Source organism: Protopterus annectens, chromosome 1.part0 (assembly GCF_019279795.1).
Source record: "Protopterus annectens isolate FY-2018-M chromosome 1.part0, PAN1.0, whole genome shotgun sequence".
Lineage (NCBI taxonomy): Eukaryota > Metazoa > Chordata > Ceratodontiformes > Protopteridae > Protopterus > Protopterus annectens.
Window position 1 is genome coordinate 1,054,264,605 of NC_056725.1, and position 26,141 is coordinate 1,054,290,745.

The 26,141-nt window shown below is 44.6% G+C and overlaps 1 protein-coding gene across 1 annotated transcript in view; it reads left to right on the forward strand.

Annotated features, from left to right (window-relative positions):
* The window catches only part of LOC122799591 (sialomucin core protein 24-like), a 1,278,225-nt gene that overhangs the window by 90,147 nt on the left and 1,161,937 nt on the right, over positions 1 to 26,141 (forward strand). The window contains exon 3 of the mRNA XM_044068789.1: positions 15,641 to 15,721. Within this exon, the coding sequence (XP_043924724.1) occupies positions 15,641 to 15,721 (81 nt within the window). The remainder of the gene's footprint in view (positions 1 to 15,640; positions 15,722 to 26,141) is intronic.

Here is a 26,141-nt window from a genome sequence, read left to right on the forward strand (position 1 = left end):
CTCTGAAAGTCAGGCTGGATGTCTGATTTAGACATTAGCAGAGGTGTGCACAGATTGACTGCGATAGTGATCATACTTTTAACATCAGCAGTTATGATAAGTTGCCTATGCAGCTGTACTTTGCACCACAGCTGTACAGAAAACCTTTGCTAGTATCAGTTTTAGTGCTGGTGCATTGGAATGCTGTTATGAAAAAGGTTAACTTCATAGTTGGTAACAACCGAGTCTGTAGCATGCAATATTTAAAATTCTTAGTAGCTTGCCATCAGCAGTGTCTTAAGAAAGAGTCATTATTCTGGCCATATTCAGCTTTCCAGAAAGCTCAGACATTGGTTGCAAATGTTCTTTATTATTGTCAGAGTTTGTAAATCCTAAAGTACTTTTCATATTGCAGTGCTTTTTGAAACTTGATCCCCTTTTTTAATCATTGGAGTCTTTACTCAAATGGAATTAGGATCTTTCTTCTGTCTTATTTTCCTGTTTGGCTTGTGTTGCCCAAAGAGGAATACATTACCGCTTTCTTTCTTGCTGCAATGTTTCCTCAAGATCCGTATCAGCATAATTAGTCTTCTGTCCTCTTCTGTGCAGCATATCTGTGCAAACCAGTTGTCAGCTGTCTTCTAGAAGGTGATACCAAACGATTAGCACAGGAAGATGACCAAGTTCCCAGTTAACAATGTTACCTGTTCAAAGAGCTTACTTTTTACTTGGACAGGTTGCTCATCTACTGAGAGTTCCTGTTTGGCATGGCTTTTAGTGTGAATCTTTTTTTTTTTTTTTCCATTCATGTCCTAAAGACATGCCAATAGGGACATTTGGTGATCTTCCAAGTTATCCCATCCAAGACTGGTTCAGTGCCTCACAATTTTTGCTTGCCAGGATCTGCTTCAGCTGGCCTTTGACCCTGAATATGATAAAACCAGTATCAAACAATAAATGAATGAACCAAGTTTGTTAGCAGCTGGAGAGTTACTGTACGTTAGGCATGGGGGAGGGGGTGGAGCATGTGGAACTGTCAGCCTTAAATGTTTGGGTAGGTATGTGGTTGATGTAGGTATGAGTATGTTGTAATGTTTTGAATCTTTGTATAGTTATATGAGTAACTGTGGATCTGAAGTAGTTGAATTCATTTGATCATCAACCTGTGGGATGTCTGATCCAGACCGAGTCCGAAACAGCAGCTTCACCAGCATCTGATCTAAGCTCCAAGCTCTTCCCCTTACCCATAATACCCCTCCATCTCCTTCCTTCCCTCAGATCTCATTTGCCATGGCTTTGCCAAGCAGCGTGGTCCCCGAGCTGCAGGCATGGTAGGTGTGTTTTTTGGCAGTTTTGGGTGTTAGTGTTGCTTGTTAGTTCAGGCAGGTTCCCTCTTCCTTTTGCTTAACCTCCCCTTTGTTTTGAGTCACGTTTCTGTCTTAAAAAAAAAAAAAAAAAAAAAAAAAAAAAAGTTTTGCTGTAGGAATTAGAGTAGGTCTTCTCTCCCTTCCCCCTCTTTGCTAGTGAGTGTGTGTGAGTGGTGTGGACGGGCTGGTTAAGTCCTTGTGCCTCATACTTTACTTTGTTGGCATGGCAGATCAGCAGTCTAAACTGGTCTTCAAAAAATGCACAGTGTGGTGCCATAATTTGTCACTGGCTGATGGCCACACATGTGTGGTGTGTTTGGGGGCAGCCCATCTTTCCATGGATTGCCCTATTTGTGCAGGGTTCAACCCCAGGGCCCTGAAGGATCACAGGGCAAAATTGATCCTTAACCATAAACTAATCTCACTGGATATTCACATCCCGACCCCACTCCCTGCCCAGAAAACCACAGTGAAAACTTCTCTAAAGCAAATTTCACACTCCTCAAAACCGAGTGGAATCCTTCAAAGCCCCCGGGCCTGTGTAAAATACGGCCCAAACCGCAGAATCCTTTATAAACGCATTCTGTGAACACCTTCAGGAATGCATGGATCATGCAATCCTAAATAAAACCAAGACGCAATCCTCCAAAGGCAGACGTCCTGTCTGGTGGACCCCAGCCATAAACAAACTATACAATAGAAGGAGGAAGCTACTACATGATAGAGCAAAATCCCAAAAAGGGAAGGCATCTCTGATCAGTATTAGCAAAAAACTACGGGCAATCATAAAATCGTCTAAGGCCAGCTTAGAGAGAAAAATTGCACAGGACACTAAGGATAATCACAAGGCTTTCTTTAGTTATGTCAGGAACCTGGGTGGGAATTCCCAGATATGCTCAGAATTAGTCCAAAATGACAAAAAATACACTGAACCCACAGACATTGCCAACATCCTAGCTGACCGGTTCAGCGCAAACTTCTCCCCCCCCCCCCCCACCAAAAGGGCAAATATCTATCCCAACAATGTGCTTGCCCCCCTGACATCTCAGATGCTCAAGTAAGAGCCGCCCTCTCCAAAGCAAAAAACACAGCATCAATGGGACCAGACTGTGTCCTGGGATGCGTCCTACATGAACTCCAAGAAGAGCTAAACCCAAACATAAAACTACTGTTCAATCTCAGCCTTACTACAGGATATGTACCCAAAGAGTGGCGTACAGCAACAGTGGTCCCTCTCCACAAAGGTGGTGCCTCAACAGATCCTGGAAACTATCGCCCCATAAGCCTGACTAGCTTGGTCTGCAAAGCTATGGAAAGGATCATCATGGACCTCATAAATAAAGATATTGGGGACCTACAGACACTGGATCCTACCCAGTTCGGCTTTAAGGGCAGATCCTGCCTTTTAAACCTGGTCGATTTCTTTGAAACGGTCAACAAGGCCATTGACGAGGGGAAGGTGGTCCACACAGCCTACCTGGACCTCGCAAAAGCCTTCGGGCATTATAGATAAGCTCACCAGCTTAAATATAAACCCCTATGTCACTAGATGGGTTGCAAACTGGCTCAAAGACAAGAACCCACATGGTTAAGAATTGCTGGAGCCATGTCAGACTCCAAACCAGTTACAAGTGGTGTCCCACAAGGCTCAGTCCTGAGACCTCTCTTGTTTGGTATATATTTCTCGGAGGTACAGGCCAACACGGAAGGACTGTGGCTGACCAAGTTCGCAGATGATTTCCAACTGGGCGCCATAATCGACTCTCCAGCCGACACAAGCATCCTCCAAAAGGGCCTAATAGAAACAGACAACTGGTGCCAGAGCCATGGCCTCAAGCTAAACGCCAAAAAGTGTATAGTCATCCCCTTTGGCAAAAACAAAGTGCCCACAAATTACCACATAGGTGGTAATCCATTAAGTACGGAAGAAGTAATTAGGGACCTGGGGACCCAAGGTGATGGCAGTCTCTCATTTGACAACCATGTGGCCAAAGTGGTTAGAAAAACATTTTATATAGCCCACCTAATCATGAAGGGATTCACATCTAGATCAGGGGAGGTCATCGTGCCTCTTTACTCATCCCTCATCAGGCCCATAATTGAGTACAATGCCCCTTTTGGGATGCACCTTACCAGACACCTGCAGCAACTGGAAAGACCCCAAAAGAACCTCACCAAGAGGATCAAAGGGTTCAAACAGATGCCATATGCTGCCCGGTTAAAGAAACTCCAGCTCTACTCAGTGGCATACCACCTGCTCAGAGGCGATCTGTGCCTGACGTATAAAGCCATGTCCAACCCGGAATTAATTGACATGCTGCACCTCAGAAAACCCAAATCCCATCGAGCTACGTGCTCGAGAGACTTGAACCTCAGCACTGAAATAAATAGGACATGCTGGAGGGACAGATTCATAACCCAGAGGCTCCCTTCACTCTGGAATAAAATCCCAGTCCAGGTTAGGCAGAGGAATCTTGAGTGGATGGGAGATCGTAGGTTTACCCCGGGTATCACTTCTCTGTCACTGTTACAGAGGCACAGTATACTAACCTCGAAAAAGGGCATAGCAAAATTAATTTAAAATGGGTGGCGAAAGCCAAACAGACTCTGGCTAGGCTTATAAATGCCCTAGGGCAGATAGCCTAGTATGAACCTATGAAAGGACTTCTCCCAACTTCGGAGGCGGCTGCCTCCACTTCTATTATGGTCACAGCTGTGATCACTTCTTCAGCCACCTCTCTCTTCCACTCCCTCCCAGGCTGGGACTCAACCTTTGGTACATAGGCCTTGGGACAGGGAGCCCACAAAAGAGAACAAAGACAGAGAGAGAGAGACAAAGGGAGGAAGAGATCCCCGGATTGGACAGATCCAGTGGATCCTCCTCTGAAGCAACAGGTAGATGTTCATCGTGCTTCACTGTTACAGTCATTACACTTGGGTTATCCTGCTGACAGGCTACCCGCAGTCGGCCTGAATTCCAAAGTCCTGGTCCGGTGTCGGTTGCTGTCGCCTCTTCCCTGACGTCAGTGTACCAGGGGTATAAAAGATGCAGCCGACGCCATTTTCTTCAGGCTTTCTTGCCGCGCGGTGCCCGAAGCAAAAGCAGTTCGCAAGTGCCGGTCAGCCGACTCCTGAGATTTTCGAAATCGAATTTCAGATCCAAAGTCTTCAATAAAGCTAAGTACCCCATTGGGGAAACTTTTTTCTTGCTCCAGACCGATGTCAGAAAAAGATAACAATTATATTTCTTGTGAGAAGCAAATACCTCATAAGGATTTTCACTCTTACTGTATTCTTTGCCTAGGCCCTGACCACGATATTGCTAGTTGTCGGTTTTGTGCTAGATTTAACCAACGCACTATTAAGCGTCAGTACCATTTTGCTTTTCATTATTTTGGCAGACAGTTTAACTATATAATGCCGTCGGAACAACCGATGACCGGAATTCATAAAAAACACAAGGATAAAGACAAGGACAAGCATCTGAGGTCCAAAACCGATGACGAAGTCTCTTCTAGGCCAGTCGCCGGTGCTCAGTGAGGCGCTTTCGTAGCCCCTGACTCCCACTACCTCAGAGCCACAGGCTGCCTCTGACTCCCACGTGGAGACAGCTATGCTTCTGGATACTCAAGGTATTAGCCCTTCAGAAATTAATCCCTCAGATGGGTCCGGAGCCACTGAGCAGGCATCTGCTTCTGAGGTTGTCTTCAGACCTACACAACTTTATATAAAGCCTACTTCAGCATCCAAGACAAAGTCTAAAACAGTTTTAAAGACAAGGAAACCAGTACAGCATTCTCCAGGACAGACTTCTATGCCTAAGAAACAGATGCTCAAAATGGCCAAAGACCTAATTACTTTGATCAGGGGTTCCCGTCCCCCTCCTGATAAGCCTAGGCAAGACACTGATTATGATTCCTCTGATCAGGTTTCCATTTCCTCTGATTCCTCTTCTGATCAGGGATATTCTGTTCCTCCCTATGAGGATTCTGATGCTGAAGATTCTATTCCTTCAGCTTCTCCTCCTGAGGACTATTCATTTGGGGGAACCCTGCATACCATGAGGGAGCATTTCCACTGAGAGAGCCAGGATTATTCCAATTCTAAGAAAAGACTTGGAGACTTTCTTTTACTTCCTCAGCACAGACCTCTTGCAATTCCCCCTGTTCTATACATAGTAGATGATGATTTTTCAGAGTCCAGCCTGTCTCCAGACTCTCTACCTCCTGCCCCAGTTAAGCCGGACAGATACTACAGGGTTCCAGACTCCCATAAATTTCTTTACAAAAACCCTGTTGCTGACCCAGAAACAGGGTCCCAAAGGGGTCAAGGCTGCTTCTGCTAAAAACCCTGTCCCCTCAGATAGAGATTCTAGGGCTTTAGACAGATGGGGGGGGGCGGAGTTTACACTTCTGCTACCTTGGCTGTAAGGGCTTTAAATTGTCAATTTCATATGCTCAAATATCAGCAATACTTAATGTCTTTGTTAAAACAAAAAATGTTGACAAATTCTGAATGTTCTGAGAACAAAGATTTGCAGGATTTATTGCATGCAGCTGAACAAGTGGGAAAACATACTTTGCAATGTGGCTATGATTTACTGGAGGCTTTGTGCAGAGCCGCTGTTACAGGTTCTGTTATTAAAAGGCATGCTTGGTTAAAGGAACATAATCTGCCTGATCATGTTAAAGCAAAATTATTGGATGCTCCATTACAGCATGATACTTTGTTTGGTGTTAAGGCAGAAGAGGTGTTGAAGAAAATTGAGGATAAGGCAAAATCTATGCAGACAGTAAAGGATTTCTTGCAGGTACACCCACCCAGATTTAGCAGGAACTGGCCCTCTAAGAATTGGTCCTTTCCAGTGTTACAGACCACAAAGAGGCAGATTCACATGCCCTAGAAGCAGGCAACAGCCCCAGGGCTCATACAGGCCCAAACAATGGGGTGCTTCTACCTCCAAAAGCGGAGAAGACAAATCACAGCCTTATAGAAAACAGTCCCAATGACTTCCCTCTGCCAATGCCAAGCACTTATTTTTTGGAAGCTCCCTTAGGGGGAAAGCTAGCACTTTTTTCACAAAATTGGCGCAAGATCACCCAGGACAAATGGGTCTTAAATATAGTCTCTCATGGCTACAGGTTCCACTTTCACACCCTTCCAAAGGCAAAAGGTATGCCAGACCTGCCATGCAGTCAATGGCAAGAGGCACAAAAACAAGTTTCATCCCTCATGGACATGGGAGCTATTCAGCCAGTGCCACAACAAGAGCAGGGACAAGGATTTTACTCAAGACTTTTCTTTGTACCAAGAAAGGACAAAGCCTGGAGAACAATTCTGGACCTGTCTATTCTAAATACTTTTCTGGACGTCCCAAAATTCAAAATGTTGACTCTACAGCAGCTTCTGCCCATGCTGGACAAGAAGGCTTGGCTTGTAACTTTGGACCTCAAAGAGGCATACCTGCATGTCCCAATCAGACAATCTTGCAGAAGATACCTCAGATTCATAGCTGGCTCAATGCACTACCAGTTCTCTGCACTGCCCTTTGGCTTATATACTGCGCCCAGGGTCTTCACAAAATGCCTGGCACCAGTAATTGCATTTTGCAGATAGAGGAATTCAGATATATCCCTACTTGGACGACTGCCTTATTCAAGCAAAGAACAAAGATATTCTACTACAGCATCTGGTGTTTGTAAAAAGATTACTAATTTGCCTAGGGTACACAGTAAACGAAAATAAATCAAAACTAGTACACTCTCAAGAGGTAATATTCCTTGGTGCAAGCTTAAATACAACTGCCCAGATGGCTTATCTCACGCCAGACAAACAAAGGCATCTGACTTCTTACTTCAAAGACATGGCAACAAAGACCCAGTTATCTGCAAGAAAAATTCTGCAGGCTCTGGGCTGCATGGCATCCTGCATTCTACTAATTCCATATGCAAGACTGCATATGAGGAAACTACAATGGTATCTAAAAAGTGTTTGGACTCAACATTGCCACAGCCTGGAAACAGTTATTACTCTCATTCCCTGCCTGCATCAGGAATTTCAATGGTGGGCACAGGCCTGTCACCCCAACAAGGGACAGCCATTCACCTTACCCACTGCCAAGCAGACAATAACAACAGATGCATCAGATTATGTCTGGGGGGCGCACATGGCAGGAAAATGCATTCAGGGCACATGGCCCACAAGCCAAATGCATCTTCATATCAATTAAAAGGAGATGCTAGCTGTACAAAATGCCCTGACAGCCTTCAAGGACCTACTTCATCCAGGACAACTTCTGATAAAGACGGACAATACTACAGTCATGTGGTTCATAAACAAGCAAGGGGGCACACATTCCTACCCCCTCTGCAGACAAGCCATGACTTTGTGGAACACAGCATTGACTTATCAAGTACATCTGCAAGCACAATTCCTGCCAGGAAAGACAAATACTTTGGCAGACGAACTAAGCAGGAACCTCATGGATCCTCACGAGTGGAAACTAGATCCACAAATCTTCAACATGATAACAGGGAAATGGGGATGCCCAGACATAGATCTATTCGCCTCCCCTCTCAACTGCCAGCTACAGAGATTCTGTACTCGGACTTATAAGCAAGCATGGAAAGTGGGCACCCTTTCATTCAGCTGGAAAGCCCTTACAGTATATGCCTTCCCTCCTCTGCCTCTCCTCTCCAAGGTACTCATAAAGGTCAGACAAGAGGAGCTAAAAATTATACTGATTGCCCCAGACTGGCCACGCCAGCACTGGTACCCAATCCTAAAGAGCTTGTCTCAAGGCCCAGCCTGGACATTGCCTCTAATACCTCATTTGCAGACCCAACAGAACAATCAGATCCTGCACAGCCAACTTGGAACCCTAAATCTGGCTGCATGGCGGATAATGTAATCATTCAGAACACACCTCTCTCTAAAGCAGTTATGGATATTATTTTGGAGGCCCAGCACCAGAAAATCTTATGCAGAAAAATGGAAGAGATTCTGTGCTTGGAACCAAGCGCAGGGAATTGACTCGCTTGTACCAAATATTCCTCAAATTTTGCAATACCTAACTGAGATGCTGGACAAAGGCCTATCCTTCTCATCAATTAAGATCCAAGCCTCTGCCATTTCAGCTCATTGCAATATGGACCCACCTATTTTTTTCTCATCTACTGCTAAGACAGTTTCTCAGAGGGGCCAAAAACATAAGACCTCCAAGGAGAGCTCCAGTACCTGCATGGGACCTCAATTTTGTCTTGGAAAAACTCACACTGCCTCCTTTTGAGCCAGCCAATACAGCAGAGATAAAATACTTGTCATGGAAAACCGTTCTTCTCCTAGCAATAACTTCAACAAGTAGAGTCTCAGAGTTACAGGCACTAATGGCTGTGGAACCTTTTATTATTTTCCATCAGGACAGGGTTTCTCCAAGGACAAACCCGACATTTATGCCTAAGGTAGTGTCCAGTATGGCTCTTAACCAAACAATACATTTGCCTACCTTTTATCCAAACCCACAGAATAAGGGGGAGAGACTTCTGCATTCTTTGGACATACACAGACAGCTATGCTTTTACTTGGACAAGACTAAAGCCTTCCGAAAGACTGAGCAACTCTTAGTGGCATATGCTGCGGGTTCACAAGGAAAAGCCATTTCAAAGCAGACTATTTCAAAATGGATAGGCCACTGCATTCGTTTCTGCTATTCACAACATGGCAAATCAGTGCCCAAGGGCATTAGGCCACATTCTACAAGAGCAGCAGCCACTTCAGCAGCCTTCCTCAGAGGAGTACCAACCAAGGACATTTTGGAGGCTGCAACGTGGACTTCAGTGCATACTTTTGCAAAGCACTACCATTTACCTCTCTACTCTAAATCCAGAGCAGGCTTTGCCACTGTAGTTCTGCTGAGCCTCATAGCCACTCCAAACTCTGTTTAGGCCCAGCCACCCAACTTCAGCTTTGGGATTCTACCCAAGTGTAATGGCTGCAACAGTGAAACACGATGAACATAGTACAGTTGTGTACATACCATAAATGTATATGTTCGAGTGTATTCACTGTTGCAGTCCAGGTTACCCTCCCACCATCCCCCTTTTTTCTTTGCTGGGACTTATCTGTACCTCTCTATTCTATACAACCTATGTGGTGTAGTTGCTTGTAGATGAAGGTTATGTGCATGCTTTTTTATGATCCTAATATTTACAGCCTACCCTTTTGGGGGCACCTGACATCTGGGGCAAGAAAAACTGAAGAAAATGGCGTCGGCTGCATCTTTTATACCCCTGGCGCACTGACGTCAGGGAAGAGGCGACAGCAACCGACGCCGGACCAGGACTTTGGAATTTAGGCCGACTGCGGGTAGCCTGCCAGCAGGATAACCCAAGTGTAATGACTGCAACAAGTGAATACACTTGAACATCTACATTTATGGTAGGTACACAACTGTACTTTTCCAGGCCAGTTTCTCCTCTGCTCCGATCGCCCAGATTCTCGCCTGAGGAGCCTAGATCTTCTTCCAGGGCCTCCATACATCGACCCTCCCGGTCGTCGACATTGGCCTTGTCGCGGTCCACCAGAAGTTTGAGTAAGGCGGACATGGACAGAATGATGCTAAGGTTTTTTCTCACCCAGATACAGATGGGGGTCTTGCCAGCTCCATCTCCCTCTGGAGGGGGTAGCTCACTTCCTTTCTTTGCCCCGATATCCCCTTCTCCAATCTGACCCCCAGTGTCGGAGTTTTTAGATCCGGGAGGTCCCGGAGTCGGGAGGTTGGTGCCAATAGAACCAAGTACCTCGACACCAGCCGTTACCTCAAGCACGTTGGATCCGACTAGTTTGGACCCGAACGGCTCACAGAGCTGAAGCCTGGGCGTTGGATCTGAGGGGTTGTGTCTTTCTCCTTTGGCGCCAATGTTGGGTCAGGGTCCTTCCCCTCGGCATGTAGGCTCCGTCAGGCTCTGTTCCGATCCCCATGTTGGATCCGGGGAGAGCAGCCTCTCAGCTTTCGACATGGTGGAGAGGGTTCTATCCAGTGGATCGGGGTCCCTGTCCATCTCCTCGGATTCCGCCAGACTCGCTTGCCTCTGGGTGTGTCTTTAACCATTTTGCCCATTCAGGGACATGTACCCCAGACTGTTTCCCTTGAGAAACCACAGGTAGTATGCCAGCCCTCTCCGGAGAGTCCCACTGAAGACATTCCTCGCAAACGAACGTGCAAAAGAAGGCATCTGGACTCCTCCAGAATCCCTCACTGAGGATACTGATTTGGAGGAAGGGAAGGCTCCCCCAGATCACCCCCCGACAATGTCTCCTTTGGAGACTTCATGGAAATCCTGCGCTAGTGGGGGGGGGGGGGGGTTGGTCCACCCCCAAGTCTTCCTCAGACAAGTTTGTATTTCTGGAGGTCTTCGGTTCAGGCCTGTTGTATCTCCTGGGTGCCCCCCCCCCCCCGGATCTCTTGGTGGACCTTATTACCACCAAGGCGTGGAAGGAGCTGGACACTGTGGAGCCAGTCCTCAAATGCCCCGACAAAATCCTGAGCCCTCCTGTAGACAGTCCTAGTTGGAACAAGGGGTCCCCAGTGGACGCCATGGTGGTAGCGGCTGCCACTAAGAAAGAACTAGCCCAAGAAAGTTCTACAATCCATCCCCCCGACCGAGAGTCCAGGATGATTGACTGACTGGGAAAGTGGACTTATGCTTCAGCTACCTTTTCTGTAAGGGCGCTGAATTATCTGGCTCCCGTAACCAGACTGCAGCGAGACCTGATCAAGGAATTCACTGAGTTGCCCCCACAGTCCATGTCACCGGAGGATAAACTCATATTTTCTGCATGAATGGCCACTCTGAGTGGTTTCTAATACATCCATGTGTCTCCTTTCGCATGCCACTGAAGGAGCAGCAAGGGTGGCCGGGTCTGGCGTTGCCATGAGATGACACGCCTGGCTCAGGCTATGTCAGTTTACAGAACCCTTTAAGGCATCTTCCACGATTGCCCCTTACCATGGCTCTTCCTTGTTTGGGAAGACTGTTCATGAGACATTTGTCCAGAGTGAAAAGGACAGGAAGACACGGTCTGCCATTGGGATCTGCTTCTCTAACCCCCAAAGATCCCTTTCCAGGAATCAGAGGGGGCAAAAGAAGATGTGGTTCCGGAAGTCTCAGTATTCTCGGGACACACGGGACTTGTCTTCACCTAGAGGCAGAGGGGGACAAGACAGATGCTGGCACAGAGGCGGGGGGGGGGGTGTCCAAGAAATTTTGGATTTTGAAAACCGTTCTCAGACAGGCCCACACAGCAGCCCTGAGGGGTTGCCCAACTGCTCTGCTCTTTAGGCAGTCAGGGGTCGTCTTTTGACGCACCAGATGGCATGGGAGTCTGTGTCATCAGACCATTGGGTGCTTCAAATAATATCCAGAGGCTATACCATTCCCTTTGTGGCTCCTCCCATCCCCCCAAAACACCTCCCGGATGTTCCACCTGTGCAAAGGGAGGTAGAAGCACTCAAAATAGAAAAGCTGCTCAGAAAACGAGTCATCCAGCCCGTCCCCCAAGATCAGTCCAGATCAGGCATCTATTCCAGGTTATTTTTAGTGCCAAAAAAGACAAGGGACCTAAGGCCTATTCTGGACCTTTCCACTCTGAACCTGTCAGTTGCCAAAAGAGAAGTTCCGGATGGTCACTCTACAATCCATCCTGTCTTACCTGCAGGAGAACGACTGGATGTGCTCAATAGATCTCCAGGATGCGTACTACCATATAAAGATGCACAGACGCTCTAGGAGGTTCCTCCACTTTCGGCTAGGGGCCAATCGCTATCAATTCCAAGCCCTACCCTTCGGTCTCATCACAGCCCCCAGAGTGTTCACCAAGGTCATGGCAGTAGTGGGGGGTCACCTGAGGCTTCAGGGGATACAGGTCTACACGTACCTCGATGATTGGCTCCTTGCCACTCCCACCAGGCATCTACTTTGTCAGGCCAGAGACTATTTCTTGAAATTGTCAGACTTGCTGGGCATTACAATCAACATATCCAAGTCTTCTCTAGACCCTGTTCAGGTCTCCATCTACATAGGAGCAGGAGTAGATACGTTACAAACTAAGGTTTTTCTAACTCCAGAGAGAGTTCAAAACTTACGACTTTGTGTCAGTGATCCTTCAGTCTCATCTTCCTCCAGCCAAGGCGGTTTTACGAGGCCTAGGTTCCATGGCAGCCACCATTACTCTTCTCCCCTGTGCTCGTCTGCATATGCGGGTACTACAGTGGTCACTACTAGATCTACCATTGACGCATCTGATTCATGTAAGCAACGCTTGCAGGCAGTCCCTCCTCTGATGGATACACTCCGATCTAATCGAGGGACAAACTTTTATAGCAGCCCCTCTCCAAGCCACGGTGACCACGGATGCCTCCCAACTAGGGTGGGGTGGCATTGCTTGGGCAGGACAGTCCAAGGCACATAGTCCCTGATTGAGACCAAATTGCATGTCAGTGTTCTAGAGATGAGGGCAGTCTTGTTAGCGTTACAGGCCCTTCATGCCTTCCTCCCTGTGGGAACTATTGTAGTTCAGACGGACAACATGTCAGTGGTCTGGTACATCAACAAACACTGGGGAACCAGATCTTATCCCCTTTGTCGCGAGGCCATGAGAGTGTGTGCATGGGAGATCTCTACCAACAGTTTTCTGGTAGCAACGCACATTCTGGATCGATCCAACATACTGGCGGACACACTGAGCAGAACTATCCTGATGGCTTAAGGGTAGTCTCTGAATCCTTCTGTAGTGGAGCAAATCTTCCTCGAGTGGGGTCGGCCTTGCTGCGATCTCTTTGCATCTTCTTCCAACAAAAAGTCCAGCGAGTTTTTCGCTCTGATCCCCCCACAGGGGGAGTTCCCTAGGGGACAGTCTGCTCCATGATAGGCCACCTGGTCTTCTTTATGCTTATCCCCCTTTACCTCTCATGACAAAATTTCTCCAGAAGGCTTGCCGGTTGGGGAGCAGAGTCATCCTCATTGCCCCATTCTGCCCTCGCCAAGTCTGGTTTCTCTTTCTTTGATCTCATCTGATAGTTCCTCCTTGGGTCTTGGATCCGATACCGGATCTCGTTTTGCACCCCTTGAGGGTCCCTCATCCAGACCTGGGCAGTCTGAAGCTCACTGCTTGGCTGCTCCAGTTCCCTTAATTGCTAGGACTTCCGGTCTGTCTTCCCAGGTTAAGACTATTCTGGTGGTAGCTCATAAATAGTCTACCAGGAAAATGTACCATAGCAAATGGAAACGTGTTTCTATCTGGGCTTCTCAGAGGGATTTGGACCCTTTCACAGCTCCTGTTCCAGCGGTCCTTGAGTTCTTGGCATACATTTTCCAGCAGGGTGCCAGCTCATCTGCAGTAAAGGTTCAACTGGCTGCCATTTCCAGTTTCCATGTAGGTGAGAACATGGCTTCTTTAGTTTCCTCCTGACTTTGCAAAACCTTTATTAAAGGTACTTTTCTTTTAAGACCCCTGGTTAAAGATCCTACCCCTCCTTGGGACCTTACCCTAGTTTTACAAGCTTTGGTTGCTCCACCCTGTGAGCCTGCTGCTTCTGTGGATTTGAAGTTTTTATCTTGGAAGACGGCTTTTCAGTGGCTGTTATCTCGGCTAGGAGAGTGTCAGAACTCCAGGCATCATCTGTCAAATCTCCATATATGATTTTTCTTAAAGGCAGGGTTTCACCTCGTACTAATCCCTCTTGTCTGCCTATAGTGGCCTCTGAAACAAATACCAATCAATCAATTTATCTGTTTTCTTTCCAAGTTTTCAGAACAGGGGTGAATATAAATTACATTTATTAGACGTACATAGACAATTACATTTCTACTTACACAGGACTAAAGCCTTTCACAAGTCTGATCAGTAGTTTATATCCTTTGCTACACCTTTTCTGGGCAAACCAGTTTCTAAGGTAACCATTGCCAGATGGATTTCCCTTTGCATCCTTCAGGTTTATAAAGACAAAGGTATGTCCCTTCCGGGTAGGAGAAATGCTCATTCTACCAGGTCCATGGTTATGTCGGCTGCCTTTTGGACTAGAGTGTCTTTACATGATATTTGTTCAGTGTCTACTTGGTACTCATCTCACACCTTCATTTCTCATTATATATTGGACATGGTTTCCAGGGGGAGAACATCCTTTGTCCTCCGAAATATCCTTCCATGAGGGCCACCCAAGGTTTTGGTAGCTGGGGACTTTGTCCCACAGGTTGATGATCAAATGAAGTCAACTACTTCAGATAAAAAAGTTGTATACTCACCATAACATTCCATCTGAGTAGTTGGACTTCATTTGTCATCAGCCGCCGTCCCCCACTCCTTTCTCCTGACCTTCTCATTATGATGTTCTTCGTGTTTCACTGTTGCAGTCATCACATTTGGGGTTATCTGCTTGCAGTAGCCCTCAGTCGGTCTGATTATCAAAGTCTTGGGTCCTGCGTCGGTTGCTGTCTCATCTTCCGTGACGTCAGGTAGTCTGGTATAAAGCATTGATTTGCTGATTCCAAGAGTGAAAACCAGTATTTATTAACTAGACTGCGGTGGTGGTGCTGCGGTAGCATTGTCTCCTCACAGTAAGACGTTGTCCTGTTCGATTCTCAGCTAGAGCGTGTTCTGTGTGGAGACATGTGTGAATGGGCGTACCTTCGTTGAAGGTTGTGCGTCAGGGCCAGCAACTCGGCACGTAAAAATCTACTGCCAGTCATTAGCAGACCGAAGTTCCGCTGTGGCAACCCCTAACCGGGAAAAGCCGAAAGACACAACAACATTGACTTTTGTAATCATAATCCTATAGTTAAGATCAGTAAATGCTTACTGTGGACATGAAATCTATGGAAATAATGACAAGCTTGAAGGTAATGGTATAATTTAGAACTCTGACTGTAGCCACCTACAACTTTAATTCTTTATGTTTGGGGGTTAGGTTATGGACTAGCTAATGTTGCTGTGATAGGAGAGAGAAAATGTTGTAGGTCAATAATGTGTGCACCTCATTTTTTCTGGCCTGATTTTAAAATGAAGTAAAAATTTCATTTTTTTGTATCACTGGGGAACCACATTGAATAAAACAGTATGGTGATTTAATATTTTTCTACAATGTTTTGACTGTCTGTGTTGACGGAGTTTTCTTCTTTTGAATAGGTCATACCCCCGATTCCTCAATAATGATAGTTTGCTTTCTCTTCTTTCGTATATGTCCGTGTTACTCTTATTGGAAGTAGAAGTACCTGATTTTCCTTTTTAATTTTCTTCAGTTCCTACGAGTTCTCCTGTTCCCAGTGCAAATGCTACTTCACCTATTATAATTCCAACCTCTGCAAATTCAACTGCTGCAGGTAATGTTCATTTTCTGGAACTTCTGCTTTTCTCTTTAGTTTGCTTGCTTTTCTCTTTTGTTTGCCCTCTAAAGGCCAGAATTTATGGATGCACTTCAATGTTGATCAGTTTACTTTGCATTTTCTGTAATGATTAGTATTCCATTTGAAAACAGTCATGCTTGTCCCTGTCACAAGACAGACATTTGAGAGTTTAAGCCTTGTTTGGGCATGACATGCTAGCTTATTTTGTTTATTAAATGTTTAGATTACTTCTAAGTTTGAATCCGAGCAAAACATGTTGGTTATTTTGAATTGTTGGCTTGAATTTGGTTAAGGTGCATCTCTTGGACGTTTTTTTTTGTCAGTGTGAATTATGCTTGTAAAGTCTTGCACATTCTATTTGTCCAGTCTGAGAGACAGTCCCTTTGTCTGCACACCTCTTCATTCTTTTTGTATGTGATATATTTGAAGGAATGACAGTATGGCAATTTACTGCTCACCGCCAGAGTAAGAAAAATGGGTACTTGGTTGCATTTCTTCTCCCCTAACATCAGTCTTCATGGTGTCCACAATTTGTAGATGCCACACCACCACTACCTAAACATCACACTATTCCTCCTATTGCAACCATAGTACACAGACACACACACATGGGTATGGAAGGAAAGAATGTGATATTAGCAATGAGTGACTGCAGTGGAAAAGATGTACATGGAAGTCGGAGGTGGAGAGCCATTAGGGGCTAGTTATAGAAGGGAGTATTTTTTGTCAGAGGTGTACTAATATAGACTGGTTCCCATAGCTTTGTGGCTTCAGAACAAAAGCTGAAAAAAATATGAAAAGGTCAGCATTCCATGTTAAAGTGTTGGTGGCAAGCAAATGCCAATAGATATTGTATTGTGTTGATACTTGGCAACTTTGGTTTGTGCAAATGTTTTGGAAAGTAGGATGTTTTGACAGCCAAAGCGCATCACAGACTTTTTTTAGCTTCACATCCGTACAGTCAGCTTTAGCGCAAAATTTTCAGATAAGGTTGATGTTTGGGATCCACCATCTCTTTTATAAACTTCCTATGTAAACATTTGTCTGGAAAGGAGAGGAAAGTGCGACTCTGAGCATCAGATACCATATGTAGACTCCCACTGGAATTTTGTTTTGCATAGGGACTGAACATTATGTAAAATTCTGTAGTATATGCCATATGTTTGCTCCTAAGATTATCAAAAGTAGAATCAATTCCCTTAAGACTTGGAAAACAAAAGTCTTGAGGACCTGAATAATGTGGTTGTGGTGTTGTCCTCCTACTTGTGCGCCTTCAGTTGAAGAAAAGAAAAAAAAACTTGAAAGATGCTAGCCAGTAACTGGAAGTTCTCATCCTCTCTCATTTGGCGAGAAACTGACGACTCCACCAATGCACCTTCACAGCCCGTGGACTATCTGTATATTTCTCTTGGGATTTTTAATATACCACCAATGGAAGCCATTATGGTTAATAATACCTGCATGTCTGACAAAACCAAACATTCAGATGACCCCAGATAAACTCAGTACACAGCAAGAGGCTTCCACGCACACATTCCGATCAGTATCTGGGAAGGGAGAACCTAGACTGATTCTATCCAAGGGTAAGGGAGGTCTCTACAGGTTATTAGAAGAGTGTATGTCCATGGCTTGTTTATGGAAGTTATGCCTATGGCTTACACTGTGAAGACCATATGTTTGGACACTCTTAAAATACATTCTGAAAAAAAATGAAAGCTAATTTCTATTCCTCCTACCTCTTCTGGACAGAGTTAGTAAGGACTGATTCAATTTTGCCAAAAGTTTCTTTAAGGCAGTTCAGTCCTTTATTTTCTCGGCCTCCTCCTTAGTCATAGTCGTCGTCTTCTTCCTCCATATCTATGAAGACTATCTTATGAGGAAGAAGTTTTTTAAGTTTCTGACCAAGAAGGTTTAGTTTATGCCTCTCAAATCCCTTCACACACCGGATTTGAAACTGAGACAGATGGCACTTGCCCTCCGACTCCCCTAACAAGGAAATTTCCTTTGGGGAGACTGATGCCAAAAAGAGGGTTTTTTTGTGTATTAAGTGGGAGGGTAAAAAATGTTTATCTCAGAAAAAGATGAGTGAGCTTTTGAATATGGATATTCCTATGCCTTCAATTCTGGGGTACCTGAAGATGCCTTCTCAGCTGTTTCATTAGGAACATACTAGGCATGTGATCACAGGGACCATAAGATACCTAGCCATGTACACCTTTAAGAAGACCAACGTAAAATACTTGCCACTCTTCAAGCACTAGCCAGGCTGTATCTGTTGACACAGATGCAAATCTGTGTCTACTCATCAAGACTAGCCTCAAAGATATCCAAATTAGTACTTTGTTTGACCTGTAATAGAAAATTTATTCCATAGGCTAAATATACTTTTAAGTTTGGAACATTTTTCCCCAGCTAGTGTGGTTTGCTTGTTGGTATAGCTTTAAGTCCTTAGTGCACATGTTTGCAGACCCACTGTCTCTGTTCCTTAAGTAGCTTCTGATACTGATAACTGTCTTTACAAAAGTTCTCCGGTTGACACTGGTATCATTCCTCTAAATTCTGACAGATACTAGAATATTTCCCTCCTCTAATCCCGTTCCTAATGATGGGAACTGTTTGATAGGTACAACAAAAAGGTGTATACTCTGTCACATTACCTTTTAGTGCTGTTAATTGCTAAACCCACATGACCATATTCCTCCCTTTTTGAGTAAAATGTGACAAACACTGGAACATCTTCCCAATTCTTATGGATATGCTTAATTCTCCCTGTTTGGTATCTAAGTATTCTGTCAAATGTGTCTGTGATGCTGTAGATACTACCTCTGAAGCAGCTGCAACTTGTACTGTTGAGAAGCCATGCTTGGTTAAGATTACAATCCTTCCCAGAGGATGTAAAAGCTCAGTTCTTAAATGTCCCTCTAGACAAGGACTTACTGTTTGGTAACACTTCTGCTGAAGTTTTCAAAAAACTAGAAGAGACTCGCACAGAGAGCTGAGCCACTTATATCCATTTCCTATGTTTCAAAAGAAGTGTCCTTCTAGTCCAGGATACTTTTTTTTGTAAACTATACAAATGTTTTCAGCAGAAATGTGGAAAAGAAAGTTTTAAGAGAAAGTGACAAGGAGACTCCAAAAGAAAACCTAATGGACCTTGGGGTCCAGCATTCACCAGTTATTCCCTCCCTGCTTTTCTCTTTCAACACTAGCCTTCCCCAGAAAATTGCAAGGAACCTTTGTCTTAGTCTTCCTGCATGGCAGACTGTAATCAGACTCTTGGGTACTAGTTGTTATAGAACATGGTTGCAAGCTCCAATGAGTATCCTTCCTTACTCTCTCAGGAATCCATCAGATTACAAAGGATCAACATCACCTCATTCCTCCAGTTATTTCAGATTTAGTACTTTAAGTATGTATAAGAACCAGTTACATATCAGTGGGGAAAAGGATTTTACTCTAGACTTCTTGTTGCACCCAGAAAAGAGGGCACCTTGAGGTCCGTTGTAGGTCTATTCAGACTAAACACGTTTATGCAGATTTAAGAATTCAAAATGTTATCCCTTCAAATTCTGTTCACTCTTCTCTCCACTTTGTCCTTTTTGATCACTTTAATGCTAAAAGGTGCTTATTTTGTGTATTCTGATTCACAAGAACCATAAATCATTTTTAAGATTCTTTGTTTTGGGATTACATTTTCAGATTATTGTTTTACCCTTTGAACTACTTAGTGCTTCAAAAGTCTTTTACCAAATGCCTTGCTTTAGTAATAGCTTACTACAGAGTTCAAAGCATACACATTTTTCCATATTTGGACGATTGTCTGATTTCAGCTCCAACCAGCCAGGAAGCTTTAGGTTCATGGGTGTGTATTAGGCTAACGACCTCTATGGCTTGGCCATTTATCCCAAATGTCTGATGAGTTTTGGTACCCTTGGTAAGTGTAAGCATAGAATTGGGAGATGAACCATTTATAGACAGTGTGTGTCCATTACAGACTTTGGTACCAAACCAGGGATGAATTTCCTGTTCCTCATCCAGTTGCCCAAGTTACAATTGAATTTGGGTTAGGGGAAGTACTCTGCTTCACATGGATGGGGAGTCCTGTTGCAGAGAAGGGCTAGTCTCTGGGATACATACCTCTCACCCCAGCAGGTCATGTTTTATATCACAGGCAAGGTTTAAGTCTATTGAATGGGTAGTTCTGGTGCTGTTTGTTTTGCGGATATGTAGGAGGTCCATTAGAGTGGTGTCCTATGATACCTTGTACACCAGTCATAGATGTCCCCTCAGCAGCTTGTGAGAGACAGAGTACAGGGTTAGGGCTTTGAGGCACTCTGCATATAGGGCATGTTATTTACTCCCCTGTATTCTTTTAGTGAGGAACATCTGTGGACATTCTCATTTTTGGATGTGTCTGGTGAGGTACATACCAAAGGGGATATTGTATTCAATGATGGGTCTGATGCATGCCAGATACAGTGGAAAAATGACTTCTTTGGGCATAGATTCCATACCTTTATTTATAAGTCGCACAGCATAGAATGATTTCCTCACTACCACAGACAAATGATGGCAAAAGTCTAGATTACGGGTTATGTCCCCCCAAGTCCCTTACTGCTGGGTTGACTCTTAGAGGTATTTTGTCAGTGTGATGATTACCAGGGGTGGCTGACTTCTCAAAGGATAGTATTATTGTATTTCTTAGCATTTAGTTTGTCCATGGCTCTGACATCAGTTATCTGTGTCAGCCCTTCTTGGAGAAAGACTCGCCCAATGTGGGGCTCAAACCCCATGACCTTGAGATTGTGTCCTATGTTTTACTGAATGAGCTGTCCTGGCTACTTTAGGGTACACAGTTAATTTTTTCCATAACCTGGGATTCACCCTGAACCTGAAAAAAATCATCCCTGCTCCTATCCGACATACTGTTTTTCATGGGATGTCTTTCAGACGCTTACTGATGACCCCCCACCTCCACCCAGAACAGATGCAAACACATCATCAGAACTTCATCAGTCTTTCTCTTACAGTGTACATTTTCCCAGAAAATTTCTAAGAGCTCTAGGTTCCATGGCCCCTTCCATCCTGATGATTACTCATTCTAGACATCACATGAGAACGACCCAGTGGCTCTTAGTCTATTTAGGCTGAATGCTCTCATCCTGTATCTTGCCACATTCTATTTCTCAACGTTATAATGAAAAAAACTAATTTGATCGAACAGTTGAGTGCTGCCCAACGTAGGAGACCTCTTCTCTCCTCTCTGCCTGTCTTAGATGGTAGCTATAGATGATTTAACTTTTCTTTGGGTTCTGTTTTTCAGGGTATCAAAGTACAGTAAATTTGGGAACCACAGCACTTGACACATCAACATGAAAGACAATGATGGCTCTTACAATTGCTGTGAAAGCTCTAAAGCAGCTTTAGTCTTCAGGCACAGACAACAGCACTATGATGTTGTACTTAAAGAAGGACTTACCACCTTGTAGATGGGCTCTGATTGCCTGAGAGCTGAAAGACAGAAACCTTTTCATTCCATGGACAAGGATGTCCCTTTATGCCTTTCTTCTCTTTCCTCTCATTTCCAGAATTCTTCAGAGTTAGGAAGGACTTAACCAAAGGTGTTATTGGTGGATACCATTTGGCCAAGACAGCAGTGGTACTTCTCTTGCAACCAAGCAACCATGCACAGTCACTAGAAGCTTCCTCACAGAGTGCATTTGCTCACACAGGACAAGGGATTTCTGATTCATTTAAATATCCAAAGTCTGAACTCGGCTGTTTAGATAAGTTTTTGATTCCTTTTTTGCACCTTTTTTCCTGAGGACGTGCAACAGATATTGAAGGAGACAAGAAAACCTGATACTAGAAAATCTTATTTATCCAAATGGAAAAGATTTTCTCTTCTGGCCTGACTTTTATTTTTGCACCACTGTCAAATAGAGACACCGCTGGTTCCTCAGTACCTGTATGAATTGATGACGTACACCTCAGTAAAGGTATACCTTTTGACCATACCAGCCTGTATTCCACTGCATTTCTACCAGTATCTCATGTTTTTAAGTCAAACAGTTTCTAAAGGGGAGTCGTATATTAGACCACTGGGAAAAAAGGTGGCTCTGACTTGGGATTTGAAGTTTATTTTGGAAGAGTTAACCCAGTCTCCTTTTAACTTACAGCCAGCTTTTCTGTAAATTTTTTAACATGAATAAATGTATTGTTGGTAGCCTTAACTTCCTCTAGACTGTTATCTGAAATTCAAATCATTGTATCTATTCAGGCTTTGCCTCACAGCAACAGGTTCTCTGGTTCGATCCTCGGCTGGGGTGCCTTCTGTGTGGAGTCTGCATGTCCACTCTGTGGTTGCGTGAGTTTCCTTCGGGTGCTCCGGTTTCCTCCCACATCCCAAAGTCATGCTGTAGGTGGATTGGACACTCCAAATTGGCCCTAGGTGTGAGTGTGCCTTCTGTGGAAGGTTGGGCGCCGGGCTGGCAACTCGACACCGTAAAACTCCACTGCCAATCATGAACAGACAGGTGATCCGTTGTGGCGACCTCTAACCGGGAAAACCCGAAAGAAGTATCTATTCAGGCTTTCTTGATTTTTCACAAGGACAGGATGAGTCTTGGAACCATCCCTTTCTTTATGCCTAAAGTAGGTTTTGAATTTTCTTCTTAGTCAAACTATCCAACTCCATAGCCTTTACTCTAATCCATAAAATGAGAGAGTGAGAGATTACTTCGTTGCCTGGAGGATGTCTTTCTTTATCGCTGTTGCATTATTCTTTACATATGGGATATCCTGATGAGGATAGCCAAATGTCTGGCCAGCATACTAAATCCTTGTCTCCTGCCAGGCACCATACGCTAGACTTATGTCCTGTGTCCAAGATGTAAGGTACGCAAGTCATGTACAAGTGCCTAATTCTCAGAACTTCTTTGCTGCCAGGTTGAACTGTTTCTTAGCAATTTGGTCTACAGTTTATTCACCAAGTTGGTTCAGCAAGAGAGTCTTGGCAAGATAAATACCCTTTTGATGTCTTACCCTTCTTTTTTTTATTTCCTTTTGTGGCTGTAGCTTTTTTGTGTTGTCTAGGAAGGGAAATTCAAGTGTAGTAGACCGATTTCCCCATAAAGATGAACATGACAAGTGCAGTGTTTTGTTTTGGGTGCTTTTCACTACTGTACCCAGTGCGAAATTTGTCTGGTATTTGTTCCAAAGACGCTTTGTAGTCATTTGTCATCCCTTTCTATTTACTTGGAGAATCCGTGTTTGAAGCTATTGGCCCAGTGTACCATGGCTTCTTCATCAGCCCACCCAAATGTTCATCTGTCACTTAAAAAGAGACCTAAAAGTGCACACACTGTTTATTGCTGTCCGCTCCCCCTCTAAATGTCTTTGTCGGTTTGGCTTAAGAATCCGAGGACTGTCCGGTGCCGTTGTCAGCTACTACTTGTGTTCCATGGTCTTCTACTCCTAGGTGGCATAGGGAGTCTTGAGTCCTCTGTTGAAGTGTTAGATTCAGATTTGCAGGAACATTCCTTGGCTTACTTTTCTCAACTCTATTCCCCTCTTGCTTTGAAGTCTGAAGAAGAGTATTCTTTCTCCAGATTCTTCTATAGAAGAATTATCATTTGGGGATACTGTATTACATATGATGGAGCCTTTTAAAATGGGATTGTTCCCAAGTTTCTGATCTCCTAAAGAGGTACTCTGAGCTGTTACAGATTGTCACCTCATCCTACTGCAGTCCCCCCACCTTTCTTGGACACTTTCATTGTGGCTTCTCAAGACCCTGATTCCCAACCTCCTGCTCTAAATAAGCTTGACAGGTTCTATAAATTCCCTGAAACTCAAAACGTGTTGTAGAAAGGCACTTCTTCTGACCCTGCTGTGATTTTCGTAGCTACTGACAAGACATCTAAGTTGCTGTTCTCTTCTAAGCTTCTACTTTCAGACAAGGACAGTCGCGCTATGGACCATTGTGGGAAAACGTGTAATACTTCTGCCACTTTAACTTTCAGGGCCATTAAATACCAGACCCATATGACTAGGTATGTGCTGGCTATTTTCTCCCAGCTTGAAAGGGATATTTTGACTGATTTGCCTGATTTTGAGGCAGTCTTCTGCTATTTCCTTGTTGGGGACTGCTGCTCAGGGTGGCTTGTCATTCTATAAAGTGCAATTATGATGCTGCTGATGCATCTTTTAGGACAGTTGCCTCGGGGTCTGTGATGAAAAGGTACTCTTGTTTACGCTTACAGGCTGTGCCTGATAATAGCAAATCAAAGCTCCTGGATTCTTCTTTAGATAACCAAATTATCTTTGGCTTTGCTGCAGCTGTGCTGTTTAAGCCCCTTCCAGATAAAGGGAAAGTTATGCAGGGTCTGAAACAAATCTTTGTTTTCTGTCTCTAGGCTGCAGAGGAGTTGCTCCTACAAGTCTTTGTTTGTCTGATGGCAGCCAAGGCAGCCTTCTAGGGGTAATAGGTCCTCCAAGAGGGTTTTTCCTGATGAATCTTATCTGGGTTCTCAGACTCAAAAGCCTTCATTCCCTGACAAATCTGCTTCTATCTGACATTCAGCCACCTCTACCTCATAGTCAGGTTCCTCTTTCCCACAGGTTAACTTGGTCTTTTCCTCTTTGGCTACTTATAGGCACTGTTTGGTGCGTTCCATTATCTAGAAGTTTTTTTTTTATCCTTTGGAAGTCCCTTCCTTCCCTTTTGGGTCTTTCCCCAACCACTCCTTGCCGCCTTCATCATTTTTTTCTAATTCTGAAAATTCTTTGGTTGCAGGGAATCATTCCATCTGTTCCCCCTATCAACAGGGCACAGGGTTTTATTTCAGGATGTTTCTTGCTCCCAGAAAAGAAGAGTCTTGGAGATTCATCATTTCCTCAGTATTTTTTGAAGATTCCTTCCTTCAGGGTGCCTTTCCTCCCTCTGTTGCGTCTCCAAGCTTTCCTGCTGTCTCTGGATATGAAAGATGCTTACCTTCACATTCCTGTTGACCCTTTCTTCAGGGAATTTTTTACTCTTCTCTGTGTCATCCTTACATTGTCAATTTTTCTGCTTTACCTGCTGGTCTTTCTACTGCTCAAGGGTTTTTACCAAGTGTTTAGCCCCAGTGGTGACCCCCTGCAGTCTTCAGGGAAGTCAGATTTTCTCCTGTTTAGATGATATAGCTCCCTCCCAGCATAGTCATCTTTTGGATCTCGAGTTTTAGGGTTCACCTTGAATCTCATAAACACTGTGCTGACTCCTCCTCAAGATCAGGTTTTTCTAGGCTGTAGGGTTCAGGCTGTGCCAGTGATGGCTCTGCTGACTCCTCCCAATGTTGTGTCCTTGACAGCTTATTTTCAGCCCCTACTTCCTGTTCCAGAGCTTCCTGCAATTGAATTCCTTTGAGCTCTGGGGTTCATGGCATCCACCATTCCTATGATTCCTTTTGCCAGACTCCAGATGAGGAAGTTTGTGGTACATAAAAGCTGTCTTGACTTCAAATTGCCCTTCTCTTTGTCTTCCCATTTCTCTATTACCTTTCCTCAAGTTCGAGTTCCACTGGTGGATTCATCAGATCTCATTGAATCCCGGACTGCCTTTTCAGGTTTCTCTGCCTACTCAGGAGTTGTACATGGATGCTTCCGATCAGGGTTGGGGTCCTCCTCCAACAGTGTCACTGTAGAGGGAGTTTGGTCTTCTCCACATCTAGCAGACCATATCAGTGTCAAGGAGATGAGGGCTCTGATTCTGTCTCTCTGTTCTCTCTCTCCATTCCCTTTGAATCCCCAGCCCGTTTCTTCAGGCAGTACTGCAGCCATGGGGTACATCAAGAGCTTGGTGGCACAAAGTCATACCTTCTTTGCAGGCTTGACTCTACAGGGTTGGGATTTTTTTATATACCTTCAGAGCACAGTCTGTAGTGGCAGACACACACTGAGCAGGTTCAGGGCAGATCTCACAAATGGATGCTTCACAGGGAGGGGTTCATGGACATTGTTCATCATTGGAGGTGCTCCTCAAGTAGATCTTTTTGCCTCTCCTGTGAGAAGACAACTTTCCAGGTTCTCTTCAAGAATGCCAAGTCCTCTGGCTTGGAAAGTGGAAGCCATGTCTTTTTCCTGGAAGGGGATGTTTCTCTATACGTATCCCCCCTCTTCCCTCTGTTGCCAAAAGTCCTGCACAAGACCATGTGAGTCGCACCCAAAATCTTCCTCTTTTGGCCCTGACAGCATTGGTTCCCCTTTCTATTCCATTTGGCCAGGGGCTGTCATCACAAGGTAGCTCACAGGATGGCTCTACTCATGCAAGATATGGGACTTCTTGTTCACCCTCACTTGTCCAACCTTCATTTGACTGTTTGGGTGATAGGGTTTTGATTCCTTCTAGACCTCA